The sequence below is a fragment of the Panthera onca genome, chromosome A1, assembly GCF_046562875.1.
Source record: "Panthera onca isolate mPanOnc1 chromosome A1, mPanOnc1 haplotype 2, whole genome shotgun sequence".
In the NCBI taxonomy this organism is placed as follows: domain Eukaryota; kingdom Metazoa; phylum Chordata; class Mammalia; order Carnivora; family Felidae; genus Panthera; species Panthera onca.
The window spans coordinates 110,114,378-110,129,124 of record NC_138339.1 but is presented as its reverse complement, the minus strand read 5'-3'; the positions used below and the strand labels follow the sequence as shown (position 1 = coordinate 110,129,124).

The following is a 14,747-nucleotide window of genomic DNA, read 5'->3' as shown; positions in this document are numbered from 1 at the left end:
GGTCACTGTATTTTGAAATATTTTCTTTCTGCAAGAATTTTATCCTGAGGAGTTAAAAGCTTTCTCAAGATGATTTCAGGCATATTATTCCTAACAATTTCCTTTTTAACTTGATATTGCATATTTATAATTACAGTAGTTTCTAGATGAAGAAACTGAAGAGAATGTGTTAGTACATCCAAGCTCACAGACTGAGCAAAGGTACTTGGAATATAGACTTAGTTATTGTAATAGTTCATTCGTTGTCAGATTTTTTTTTTCATTTCTTTGTGTTTTCATAACATTCCCCCCCACACACATAATTTTGATTAGATTATAAAACTAACTACTGTATGCTAAATAGTGGCTGTAAGATAGTGATGTTAATGGCCCTCCAAGGAGATTTCCCATTATATCCTGCATTTTTTTTCCCAGCAAAATTGTTTGCTTTCAGTTTTATATTCTAATAAAACTTTCCAGCTTCCACATTCTTAAAAAAGATGCTGGTGTCTTCGCTAAGTACTTTTCTAAATTTACTGATTTCCAAGTGCTAGTCCTCTCTCTTACTTAACTCAGCCTTTTTTGGTCCTTTACGTTTTGTATTAAAGGAGGTGTATTACATAGATTGGTAAATCGTGGTGTAGAGACAGAACATCAGACTTAAAATCTGAAGGCTTAGAGTCCAGTATTGTCTCTATTATGTATGCATTACTTGAGTAACCTTGGGTGAAGCTCATTTTTTTCTCATTTACAGTGGTCATGCTCTTCTCTAACAGCATTGGAAGAATTTTAATAAGGAATACACGTATAATAATAATAATAGAAATATTAGTGAGTTTACCTCATGTTTAGTGTATCCGGAAGTTCTCATAGAAGAGGGTAGAAACCAGTTGGGGGGGGGGGGGCGGTGAATGATATCACAGTTGGAGGTCATCTTACTTTACTCTGACTTTCTGTCATGTATTTCTTCTCCTTCTACTTTCTCACTTGTGCACTTTGTCCCCCCCCCCCCCCCCCGCCCCCCCCCCACCTTCCTATGAGCTAGCCTGTAGTGGGCACACTACAGCAAAGAGGGACAGACTAAGCGGAAGCTGGTATTGGTCTTGGCTGGGAGCAGAGTGTGTATGTGTGTGTGGGGGGTCATTTCAGTGGCCCTCTCACTCCTAGAGCCTGAGCGGTCCCAAAAGTAGGGTAGACTCCTCCCTGATATCACTGTCATGTGCCCAGAGATACCATTTCAGTCAGCTAGAAGCAGAAGGAATATATTCACATGTTAGATGCACTTGACACATGACATCCAAGATCTCTTCCACCTCTGATTCTGTGACTTTGGTGGTGGTATTTCTACAGAGACACAGGAAGCACCTGGTATCATACTGCAAAAGGTGCACCTCCTGTGGTTCTACTCAAGTGTGCACTTACGTGTTGTTCTTTGATGAGACATTTGAATTTGTTTGAGCATGGTTCGAATAAAACCAACATCATAAATTCCATTCATGCCTGCCAGTCCTGCTTAACTTAGCCTCCAAATGCCTCTGTGTCCCAGCCATCTTATATATCAGTCCATTCAGGGTCTCTTAGATATTCCAAACAGACAAGCAGACCTACTCAGCAATCCTGTGTTCACTGTGTAGCTTACTTTTAGTTGATTGTAAACTCCATCAGGTCCGAAACTATGACCTGTGTGTGTATCTTGGTGGCCTCCCTAAGGGCAGTACTTAAGAAGCAGTAGGCACTCGGAATTTGTTAAACAAAAAGTAACACTGTCATTTTTCGTTCTGTTTTGTTCTTAGCAGGAACTTGGAGATTTATTTTTGTACACATACGTGTTCCAAATCTAGCAGTGAGCGACAGTCGGAGTTGTTTGATGGAGGCCTTATGTCACATCTTTCTTCCTTTTGTTCCCCTGTGGATGGTCATGTTCATTGTAATTGGCTTGCATTAGCAACCAGTTTTTACAAGTATCCTAGGGAGATAATTTGGTTATTACAAGCATATTCTTTCTTTCGTAGAACACTCAGGCATTGACATTTGGTGAAACAAAGGTATGATCTACTGGTGATTAATACAATTTGCAAATATTCTGTAGGAGAGAATTGAATTTGCTGTCCTAAAGTGCAGCAGTGTGAAACTTAGAGAAATTTTAAAACAATTTTAAAAAAGTATGTTGGAAAAATATATAGTAATATAGAACTGTGTGAAGATAAAAAGACAAATCCGGATTGGCTCCTTCATCAACCAGCTCCTTCCTTAGTGTCTCCAACAGTTCCCTTATTCCTCAAGGCAACTACTGCTGACGGTGTGGTTTGTATTCTTTGAGACAGCTTTCTTTGTGCACACACACACGTAGTTTTTAAAAAACAATTAAACATATTTTTCTCCCTTTTGCTTTTTTCTCTTAATATATGGTATATATCTTATGTTAGTACAGACGTGTCTATTACTGTTTTAAATGCTGTGTAGTATTCCATATTATGGATACATTTAATTACTAACTTACTGAATAATTTTGAAGCTGCTTTTGTTTTGTTTTTGTACTGTGCGCAGTACCACTTCAACCATTGTGTGTGTGTATGTGTGTGAATTTGTGCAAATATTTTTGTTTTTTTGTTTTTAAGTTTATTTATTTTGAGAGAGAGAGAGCACATGAGCAGGGAAGGGGCAGAGAGAGAGGGTGAGAGAGAGAGAGGATCCCAAGCAGGTTCTGCAGTGTTAGCTCAGAGCCTGACATGGGGCTTGAGATCATGACCTGAGGCAAAAATCAAGAGTCCTTCTGAGCCACCCAGGAGCCCCTGTGCAAGTATTTTTGAATAATAGATCCTTAGTAGTAGAAATGCCAGAACAAGTGGTACATGCATTTTTTAGTAAGTACTGCCACATTTCCCTCAAAGAATCACTGGGTTTATTTAAAAAAAAATTTTTTTTAAATATTTATTTATTTTTGAGAGACAGAGACAGAGCACAAGTAGGGGAAGGGCAGAAAGAGAATGAGACACAGAATACAAAGCAGGTTCCAGGCTCTGAGCTGTCAGCACAGAGCTCAATGCAGGGCTCAAACTCACAAACCATGAGATCATGACCTGAGAGCCAAAGTCGGACGCCTAACCAACTGAGCTACCCAGGTGCCCCTCACTAGGTTTATTTTTAAGTTTTGACTAAAACTAGATGTTTCTCTAATAAGATTTAATTTTTTTTTTTTTTTTTTTTTTTACAAAATTGATGGAATGTATGACCATGTACGTATGACTATCTTCATATGAAAAAGCATTTCACTTCAGCAAAAGAAGTAATCTTAGAACTTCTGTGTCTTCATTTGGAGGAATCACATCTCTAGCCCATGAGGAATTTGCTAGGGTAATACAGAAACAGCCAAGTTACTTTCAGCCCAGTATGCTTCATTTTTTGTCTTTTCACCTCCAAATCTTGCCTTCCCTCATACCATATAGTCATCTCTGACACTGTCTTCACTCTCATGCTTTTCAAAGGATAGCTACCAGCTGTGATCAGTTTCCTCGCTAGTCCTCTGTCCTTGACCTGACCCTAAGTCTGTCCATGTTGGCTCTATGAGCTTCTTGTGCCCACCTCCCCCATAAATGGGGTTTTCACTTTTTCTGAGACTCTGCAGAGTGTTGATGATCTTAGAAGTTAGCCTATGTAGGGGCGCCTGGGTGGCTCAGTCTGTTAAGCGTCCGATTTCAGCTCAGGTCACGATCTCGCGGTCCGTGAGTTCGAGCCCCGCCCACGTCGGGCTCTGGGCTGATGGCTCGGAGCCTGGAGCCTGCTTCCGATTCTGTGTCTCCCTCTCTCTCTGCCCCTCCCCCGTTCATGCTCTGTCTCTCTCTGTCTCAAAAATAAATAAACGTTAAAAAAAAAAATTAAAAAAAAAAAAAAGAAGTTAGCCTATGTTTCCTTTGCTCTCCAGCTCTGTTACTGCAGATAGCAACTGAATCTCTTCAGACCTCAGTTTTCTTATTTATAAGACATGGACAATAAAGAGTTACCTGTTTTATAAGGTCAGGAAGGTTAAAGGAGTAAATTTGAATTACTGTTATCACTGTCATGGTGATGACTCAGTTGACATGCGTCTTCAGGGCAGTGAGAGTTGAGGAAAATATTTGTGAGCTGTTTTTTAAACAACGTCATTTAAATCTGAGCATGGGGCGCCTGGGTGGCGCAGTCGGTTAAGCGTCCGACTTCAGCCAGGTCACGATCTCACGGTCCGTGAGTTCGAGCCCCGCGTCAGGCTCTGGGCTGATGGCTCGGAGCCTGGAGCCTGTTTCCGATTCTGTGTCTCCCTCTCTCTCTGCCCCTCCCCCGTTCATGCTCTGTCTCTCTCTGTCCCAAAAATAAATAAAAAAAAAAAAGTTGAAAAAAAAATTAAAAAAAAAAAAAATAAATAATCTGAGCAAACCATTCTCGAAGCTTGCAAACATAGTAGATTTCTTTTAATAAATCTGAAGAGTTAGGTAATGTAAAGACAAGCCTTCCTGAGAACTTTTCATTTAAATATTTATATTTGTGTACCAAGTAATACATTTTTAGCTAAGTTGCAGAAAGTGACCTACCTGTTATGCACACTATGTTTACATTCTGCATTTTTATTTTTATTTTTATTTTTTTTTCAATATATGAAGTTTATTGTCAAATTGGTTTACATACAACACCCAGTGCTCATCCCAAAAGGTGCCCTCCTCATTACCCATCCCCCACCCTCCCCTCCCTCCCACCCCCCATCAACCCTCAGTTTGTTCTCAGTTTTTAACAGTCTCTTATGCTTTGGCTCTCTCCCACTCTAACCTCTTTTTTTTTTTTTTTTTTTTTCCCCTTCCCCTCCCCCATGGGTTTCTGTGCATTTTTAAATGAGCCTGGAGAGTGTACAAATACTGTATCGCTTTTTCACCCATATAAGACACATGCTTATTTCTGTACATGAATAAACATATTATTGAGCTTCTGAAGGAAATTAAGTGATAATAAGAGATGAGTAATAAAGTCAGATGAAAGGAAAGTAATAGAGGAAGATCTATAAACCCTGACAGGTCTTTCTATGTGAGTTCCCTGAGCTATATGGTGATTGCAGTACTACTTATTCTCTTCTTTCGCATTGAACTGAAGGGAAGGTGGCTTGCTGAGGGAGCCCAGCCTGGCACATGCCAGGGCTCCCTCTGTCATTAGCCTCCCGAGATAAAGACCATGGGCCGACCTCTAACAGCTTCTGGAGCTGACCATTGAGAACAGAAGGTGAGGAAGGATCTGGCTTTTGAAGCCATCACAATTGTAGGGTGAAAGGAAGGCATTGCCTGCCACTACTTTGAAATGAGGATTTAAGGAATAATAAAATTTGAATCTTTTTTCAAGTGTGTTTTTATTCAATGCATGTTATTTTTCAGCAATATCCTAATTCTTGTTTTTTCTAAAGAAAGAATTTTTTTTGGAGTCTGAATCACTAAAGTTTGCTGCTTTGCCTTTTCCCTTGCGGTGCCAGTGGTTGATGTCAGGATTTTGCCTTCAGCTTGTAAGACAGGTGTACCGGTGCTTTTTTAAGTCGCAGACTTAATGTTGCCTAGCTTTAGCAGCGGGCACTGAAATTTTAGGAGATGGCATTTTTCTAGGTGCCCTAAAAGAGGCTGAATTAATCACCTCTACAGTGTTGACATCTGTTGCCTACATTCTGCCTTTATAGATTAAATTTAACAATTTTAACCAAAAAAAAACACCTCACTTCTGCATAAATATAAATAGTTAAGGCATTATTTAGACTACTGTATTGTTAAAGCAGTTAGGTCACAGTTAAGGTGAAGAGGTAAAGTAAAGCTTTTCATTTCCTTTTTGTTCGAATTGTTTTCCAGCAGATTAAGCCAAGAAAAGAAAGCATTAAGTTCCCTATTAGAACCCAAAGCTGTGAATAATTCCACATACCAAACATAGCATAAGCCAGTTGTGAATGTGTCTCAGTTTCTCAGTTTAAAATTTACAGAATGGTTTGCTGCCGCTTACTGCTTAAAAGCAACTGTTTCCTTGACATGAGACAGATATTTCATTTGGTGTGTCTTAAATATGCTTCATTCAATACACTGGAGAGGTGTCTGTTTGCTGCTTCTGAACCCTGAATACTTTTCAGTATGAAGACCCACAAAGTGCCAACATGTTTAACATTCTCTCCAAATATAGAATAGTTCCCCTACCCTGCTGGCAAACATTCTGAGTCAGTAGTTCTGAAGTGTGGTGCCTAGGTATCTATTTTTTCCACAAGGTGCCTCAGGAATCTTGATAGACTCTTAATTTTGAGAACTGCCCGGATAAGGGGGTTTTGATACTGAGATAAACCAAATCAGGTATCAGACAGGGGAAGCCAAGGACATGGACCAAGTGCCCCTCCATGTTCATGAATTCTCTTTTTGCTCTCTTTCTATGGTATTACATAACTAACATAAGAGGGTAAATCAAATTCACACATCTCTAGCTGGGAATGAGAGACAATTAAACTGTTTGACTTTTTTCACTAGATAATTTCACTTTCCCTGAAGGCTTGAAACTTTGAAGAATTAAGCTTTGTTAATAAAATGCTCACAAAGATTAATTATACAGTTGTAAACTTACAGCGTTCGTAATTATAAATATAAATAAGGGTAAAAAAAATATGATAGGTTTTAAAACCTTTTAATGGACCATTTAATTTACATACACAGATTCTGGTTCCTGCCCAACTGGGGGACTATTTAATAGCAAATGTGTAAATACGTGAATAATGTTTTTCTTTGCATACCTTTCTCAAAGCTAAACACTGAGAGGTTTTCTTTGTTGGTAGATAGCCACTAACAAGTAGAAATAAATTTTGCAAGTCTACATTTTATACAAGGCTTAGGCAACACTTTAATACTTGTAATCAAGACATATTAGGATTTAAATAGTTAAGCATTAAAGTTTACTAAATGAATCTGTTCTTTTAAGGAGGTTATTATTGTAGACATTTAATTTTCTGGTCTATAATGTATAGTATTACATATTCCTAAAGTGTTGAGTTGTGTTTAGAGTAAATTTATGTTTTATTTACCAACTGGTTGTGTTTACTTGCATTCTTATTACCAAGGGAAGATGTTTTCTATGCAGTCACATGAAAAGATTTCTAATTCTTACCGCCTAGTTAATTTTTTATTCCTCCATTATACAGTATTAGGTTTGAGGAAGTGGGAGGCTTGAGGATACATAGTTTTTCCAAGCTGTGCCTAGAACTGAAGTCTTCCGAGGTCTGATCTAGGATTAGGTCTTCTCGGCTCGTGTGTAGACGTTATTAGATAGATTATTTGCAGTAAAATTTTATCTGGGCCATTTTGCCTCTGCAGTGTCTCCCCCTTCCCCACACTCTTTAAGAAATACGTTAATTCTAACACTAGCTTACCAAACCTAACCTGCTTTTCCTGACCTCAACATGAAAACTGAAAAACCCTCAGTTTTGTTAAAAACTTGAGAAACATTATTCATATATTTATACATTTTCTTTTAGATGTCTTCCCAGCTAGTCAAGAATATCTGTGTGTAAATTAAATATCCCATTAAAGAAACATAAAAAATTATCATATTTTTAAAAATACGAGTGTTTTAAAACATATTGAATTTTAAGGAAAAATTCATTGTTATAATTCAAGTCAAATAAATGTGATTTCTGGAATATTCTTTGTAACATTTTTCTCTTTTAGTATGAAAAAAATAAGAGTTGAGTATATCCTGAAGTTCTTGTAGAGTGTCTGAATGTTGACCCCTTTGCCACTTTAGGCCAATAAGACTGGGTTTTTTTTCTCTAAACCACATTGAAATCTACTTAAAATATTTGGAAATTGGTGTGGCATATAGAAAAGCCAAGTCTCAACATGGCTCTGACCCACGCAGTGAAGGGTAACATGCCTTCTACTATACCAGGACGGTCCGTCCCCATCTCAGTCCTTTAGGGACAGGATTCCTTGTAGGTCTTGGTCTTCAGTGCCCAATAGAGAACAACTGAAAAGTGAGGAGTATTGGGGGAAGTAACCACTGTGAGGATAGAAATTGACTTTCTTTAGTTCAGCTCATCAGAAGGAACAAAGAGTAGATAATCAGTAGCTTGTCAGAATTTTCCCTAAAAAGAGGTTAAAGAAGGATGTGTCAGATTGCCCAGGAGGGTTTTAGCAAGATACTGGACAAAGCTTAAATATGAAAGTTGACATCCTATCATTGAGTTGTTGGGCAAGTCTCTTCTGGTGCATTTAAAGAATCTATAGGGGCGCCTGGGTGGCTCAGTCAATTAAAGACATGACTCTTGATTTTGGCTCAGGTCATGATCTCATGGTTCATGGGATTGAGCCCCGTGTGAGTCTCTTTGCTGTCAGTGGAGCCTGCTTGAGATTCTCTTTCCCTCTCTCTCTGCCTGTTCCCTACTCACTTGGGCATGCACGCATTCTCTGTTAAAAAAATAAACTTAAAAAAAGATGAATCTATAGTTGTCGTTGTGCATTTGTATTTGTGTGTGTCTCTTTCTCTAGAATCAAGGAGATGGGCTGGATTAGGGGCTCTCAGTCCCTGTGGGATACAGATGTAGCCCCATTAGTTAACTCTTCACAGCACTGTGTGTCCTTAGATCTTCCTGTGAAAGAGAGAAATGTGTTAATAAGTGCTTGCGAACATCCCAGTATCTTTCCTTAGATTTGTGTTTGATTTAGGGCTGACAATGCCTGTCTTGATGTCGTCAGGGTTCAACTTTAGCTCCAAGGTTCTGGGATGTATTCTTTAGAAGGGGAGAAAACCAGGAGACTGTGGATTTGGCACTGTGGCTCTGGACAAGTCCTAATCACCGTGAACTTGTTTCTGCTTCTGTAGAATAGGGATCATGATCTTAACTCACCTCTAGGGGACGTTGTAAGGCAAAAATGAGATAAATGTGAAAATGCTTTAGTGGTTCTTCTTTGATAGGAATCTTTCTCTTAGGGGAGGAATGTACACATGTCTTTCTCCTCCCTCCTTCTCCCCCGTTCCCGTACTTGACTGCCTGATAGAGGCAAAAACTGGTTAAGTGTCAGGAAGCAGTGGTGAGCAGGGCAGCTACCATCCTTGCTCTCTGGAGCTTAAATATCTACTTACATACCAAGTCCTCCTTGGTACAACTTTCTCTGCCTTACTTCTGGAAGAACCAGTCTCTCCAGCTCTTCCTTCTAGGCCACTCATTCCCGTTGCCATCCTCACTCATTTTCTTTCCCAGTCTTTAAACATTGGCCTTCCTTGGGGCCCTATCTTAGATACTCTTCCTATCTGTAGAGTCTCCTGTAAAATATCCAGTCCCCTACTTGAAATCGTTTCTCCTCTTCTTGGCTATCTCAGAGGCACTTAAAATTCACCCTATCTGAAACAGAACTCATGACCTAAACACTGCCCTCCCACCCCATAACCTGGTCCTGCTCTGATCTGTGTGTCATTGAGTTGTCCATCATCCAGTTGTTTAACCCAGAAACGCTTGTCTTTCCTAACTCCCTGATCTTACAAATCTCACATACCCACTTCTTTGCTTTAATGTCTTGAATTCCTGTCAGATTCTACATTTCTGTTCTCACTCTTGTTTTTCAAGCTACCATCATCATCCTTTGTACAGACCATGAAAACATCATCCTCACTGTTCTTTTGTGTATTTTTGCTTCCTAGTCCATCCTCCACACTTGAGAGATATTTTTTTAGGTACCTAAATATATTCACATAGTTCTCAAATTTTAAAAATATGCAAAGGTGCAGGGAAGAGCTTTCTTCCCTCGTGTACCTAGGTTACCCATTCTTTTTTTTTTTTTTTTAATTTTTTTTTTTAATGTTTGTTTATTTTTGAGACAGAGAGAGACAGAGCATGAGCAGGGAAGGGGCAGAGAGAGAGGGAGACACAGAATGTGAAGCAGGCTCCAGGCTCTGAGCTGTCAGCACAGAGCCCGACGCGGGGCTCGAACTCACGAACTGTGAGATCATGACCTGAGCCGAAGTCGGACGCTTAACCGACTGAGCCACCCAGGTGCCCCCTAGGTTACCCATTCTATGCACGTGGAAGGAAATGCTAAGTTTTGGGCTTTTCCTAAAACTTCATTATTTACATAAAGTTTTTTTTTTAATGTACACTTTTCTTCAGCTTGTTTTATTTTTTCATTCAACAGCATATCTTGGATATTTTTCCATTGTACTACATAGAGATTCTCCACATTCATTTTTGTGGCTGAATATGTTCCATCGTAGGAATGTTGAAATTGATGCACATTAGAGCAAAACATCTTTACTATCTAGAGTATTTCATTCTTCTCCTTTGGATGACCTTGTCAGGAATTCCTCTTTATTACACTTAGGGAAGAGAAATCTAAACTCCTCACTTGCCAGGGCTCTCAAGGTCTAGCCCTTCTTCTCTGGGTTGTCTTGTATTTGTCTTTTCCTCATCCTCTACTTTTGGATTGTATGAACATAGACTAGCTTTTATCTCATCTGTGTTCTGTGTTCCTTCCCACCTGAGACTTCTGCTTAAGCTCTTAGTCTCACATGCAGACCCATTCCTTCCTTTTCCTGTTTTGTAGTTAACCTCTAATCTACGTAAGGGAAATTTCAACTCAGTTTCCATTTCCTTAAGGTGTGCTTACCCTGGTGATCCATGGCCAAGTCAGAGCTTTCTGATACCGTCTTCTGGCATTTGGTTGCTTCCTTTGAGCAGTTATTATCATTTATTATTGTGTATTTATATGTGTGATTATTAGGTTGATATTTATCTCACTTAAAATAGTATTTCTCAAATAGTGGGTTGCAACCCGTTTTGGGTTATGAAATCAGTTTTAAAAATTATGATAAGCCCTTTTCAAAAAAAGAAATAGAATATCAGAGCCTTTCACTTAAAGTAAAGGTCTTTTTTCCATCATGCTTTTGCTTCAGATTAATAGGTGTGATCACATAAACACCTGGATATACAAATATATTGGGCATGATGTTAATTGTTATTGTTGGTCTTAGTCAAAAATATTTTATGGTAAATTATATGACGATAGCAGTTCTATTTTTGTACACAATTTCATCCCCAAATCTAGCAGAGGACATTCAGTAAATATGTTGTCTCAATGAATAAATAAATGAATGCGCACCTTTTCGGGGAGATTCACAGACTCATCCTTCCTCTTAGGAACTAATGAACCCTGGTTCTAAGCAGATGTTAGTGTTTGTTTCCTTGGCCAATTCATTTTGCATTATTAGATTATTAGAAGAAAAGGAAAGGAATGTAAAACCAGACTTTTAATGTATCTTTTAAGGGTTGATAAGGAGATTAAACACTATTGATGAAAAGTTTTTAGATTTAAATTTTTTATATTACTTATACATCTTAGGCCTTAAATACCATTTTGCTTTTTGAATAAATAATGAAACTTAATTTTTACCTGCCTAAATATCTGGATAATGTTTGAGTTTCTAAGGTAGTCTACGTGGAGGGCTTATTACATAGCTCTTACCTTTTGTGTGTGCTTCAGCAATAAAATATTTATGCAGTTCGGCAAGGTGATACTACAACCTGGTTTAGTACAACAGCTGCACTGCCTGTTCCCATGTGGCTTGATTTCCCTTTTTAATCTTCAGTTTTTGTGCAACTAAAGACTATGTCAGCATGTAGTTTATACAGCAGCAGATAACAGTGAAAGCTTCTTGAATTAACATAGTAAAGAGAAATACTCTGCTCAGTTTACTTGGTTTCACATTTTTCTCATGTCTTTGAAAAACTTTCCTAACATGTTTTACACAGTAGAGCTTTATCAACAATCATGTATTTTACAATAAGACCTTTTTGTGACTTTTTAATTCTTTAGACGTGTAAACTCATCTGCAAAGGTTTAGTTTCTGATCTTTAAAAAGAAAATATCTCAGTTCTACAGTAATCTGCATTGTAGCTTAGCACAAATCAACAAAGACCTGGAAATAAGAGAATGATTTTCATATTTATTTTCAGTCATAAATTTGTATGTATAATTGAAATTGAGATTGGCTTAAAAAGTGTGTAGGCAAAAAGTATAGAATCTTAATTCTTCTCAAATTTATTATCAGAGCCCTTTAGCACAGAGTTTTTATCTAGCATATGTGTTATTTTTTCTTTCTATTTCTAGGTGCTCCTGATCCAACAGCAGGTGCTAGTATAGATGATGAAAACTGCTGGCACTTAGATGAAGAGCAGGTTCAAGAACAGGTTAAACTGTTCCTTTCCCAGGGCGGGTACCACGGATCAGGGAAGCAGCTTAATTTGCTCTTTGCAAAGGTATGATTTTTTTTAAAAGAAATATTCTAAATATATACATATATAGAAAGTATCTATATATGATTATGTGTACACTAAAATAAAGGCTTTTTAAATTATTTTTTTGAAGAATAGAGTCTGAGTTAACCAACCAATTAGAAACTATTATGTTGTAATGCATTAATTTACTTAGGTGTCCGTAGACAAGATGTGGAGCATTTTTGTTTCTCTCAGTTCCCATTACTAAAATGGTAACAGTTTATACAATTTTGAAAAACCTTTTAGTACTCAAAAGCAAATAGCTTAATATTATTAAAAATGCTATCTTTTCACATTTTTACTTTTTCTAGTTAATGTTCTCAAGTAGAGCATAACTTTGAATATAGTCCCTATAATGTGCTTTGTATATTTAAGGGTTTTTTTTGAGGTTCCGAAGTATCTCCTGTTCTAATCCATATTCTGTAAATTTTACATAATTATTTTTGAACAGTTTATACATGCATGTGAGATATTATATATTTAGTTTAATAATGTCAGTGTATTTAAATTAGATTCAGAAGCAGGGACTTTGGAGTCATACAGACCTGGGTTTCAATCTAAATTCTAAATCTTACTGAATGTATGAACTTTGGCAAGTTATTTAAGTCCATTTCCTCATCTGTAAAATTAGTTATTGATAACACATCTCCCTCAAGTTATGAGTAAATGTAATGGTGTCTAACATGTCGTTTTAGCCTTGGTAAATGTTAATTTTCATCACCAAAATTTGATGGCCCAGGAAACGTAGTTATCATCGTTATAAATTCTGTGTGAGTAGAAGCTATGTCTGTTGCTTTATACAGAACTTTTAGTACCCATAAACACAATTCTCAATACTGGGTAAAATGCTTTTTTAGTCATATTAAATCACTCTCTTTTTATAGGGGATATAGCTGTTGTTCTGGCTAATGTATTCAAATTGGTTTTTAACAGAAGAGATAACTGATTGATACTTTTGACAACTCATCAATACTGTGTTAAAAAGCTTTTCTACTATTTATAATAATTATTGTTTTTTTTAACTCTGAAGAATTAGCATATATTCTGTTACTGGTCATGTTCAGAAAATAGTGTATTCTGATTAATCAGTATCCTCTTGCCAAAGATTTATCCCATTTACTAAATATAGATCGCCAATTTTCCGAGAATTAGATTACAGTAAAATACATTTAACCCTAAAACTACTTCACATGTGATTTAATCATCATTTGGTAATTAATAGGTAGTCAAACTCATGTAGTAGATCAGAGTCTGCCTTCTGAACATTAATTACCGTTAGACTATAGGTGTACTTGAGTGTTGCTTAATAGTTGTGGTTTATATGCTTAAGAGTAAAGCGTTTATTTTCATTGCTATTGCTGAGTAATAGGTTAGAAGTTTATCAGGAAAAGAAACATTAAATCAAATCCATGATGTAGTGGTAATATTAAAGGTTTGGCATATTTTGATTCACAGGAAGTATTTCACAGATTCTCATGTTAGTGAATAGTACACTTTGGCCTAGTGGAAGCAAAGTGAAAGAGGTATTAGGCCTACAGCTGCTATTTTTATGCCTGTAGATGATGTATACATTATATATGCTGTATGAAGTAACATCATCTAATTTTGGAAATGGAATAACTTTTTTTATTTTTTAATTTTTTGGCATAACTTTTAGAGTTAACACAGATCTGGGCTCTGATCCCAGCGATTCCTCTTGTCCTTTGGGCAAGTTACTTCATTTCTCTGAAGCATGGTTTTATAATTCATAAAATGGAATTATAATCTGGCCTACTTTATATAGTTATTGTGAAGAGTACCTGGTAGGTACAAATGTAAAAACTCTTTAGCGTGATGTCCAGTAAATGGCAACTCCCTTTCTTCCTCACAGTCTTCATCTGTTCATGACTGTTTAGTGCTTCCATATGGGAAATAACTTTTTAAGATTATTGAAATAATCCTGGAAGCACAACATTTGTGATTTAGGGTGAAAGTGCTTTTGAGTTCTTTGCAAGGCTCAAATGTAAAGCCTGTGATGGGGTTCCGTTACTTGTCAGGGTACAAGCCTGACACAGGATCTGTGGATCTTTAGGTTTGGGCTGCTTAATTGAATATCTGCCATTTCCTCCTTCATTTGCCTTTCACACAGAACCTTGAATAAAAGGACCCCCTCTCTTTTTCTGCTGCTTATGACCTTGTTCAAGTAATGTCCTGTAGGGAGAACTGGTGGTGTTCAGCTCAGATTCTTATTTGTTGAACACATGGCAGTAAACGCTTTTGGGACTGATAGATTTATTTAGGGTTTTCTCGAAAGAGACTTAGTCTTGTGTCCCCCCTCCCCCCCCCCTTTTTTAAAATTTTATTTGGAGAATTTGGCATAAGAGTAGTGGACAGAGCTTTAAGTTCCAGCTTTGACAGGCTGAGTTAGCTTACCAGGTCACAGGTTATGGCTCTGCTTCCTGGATCGCTCATTTAGAGCAAGAGAATTCTTTAA

General features: G+C 37.4%; 1 protein-coding gene across 11 annotated transcripts in view; it reads left to right on the top strand.

Annotated features, from left to right (window-relative positions):
- The window catches only part of ZSWIM6 (zinc finger SWIM-type containing 6), a 197,110-nt gene that overhangs the window by 126,681 nt on the left and 55,682 nt on the right, over positions 1 to 14,747 (top strand). For all 11 annotated transcript variants that reach the window (XM_060635703.3, XM_078449547.2, XM_078449545.2 and 8 more), the window contains one exon: positions 12,108 to 12,256. In XM_060635703.3, coding sequence (XP_060491686.1) covers positions 12,108 to 12,256 — 149 coding nt within the window. The remainder of the gene's footprint in view (positions 1 to 12,107; positions 12,257 to 14,747) is intronic.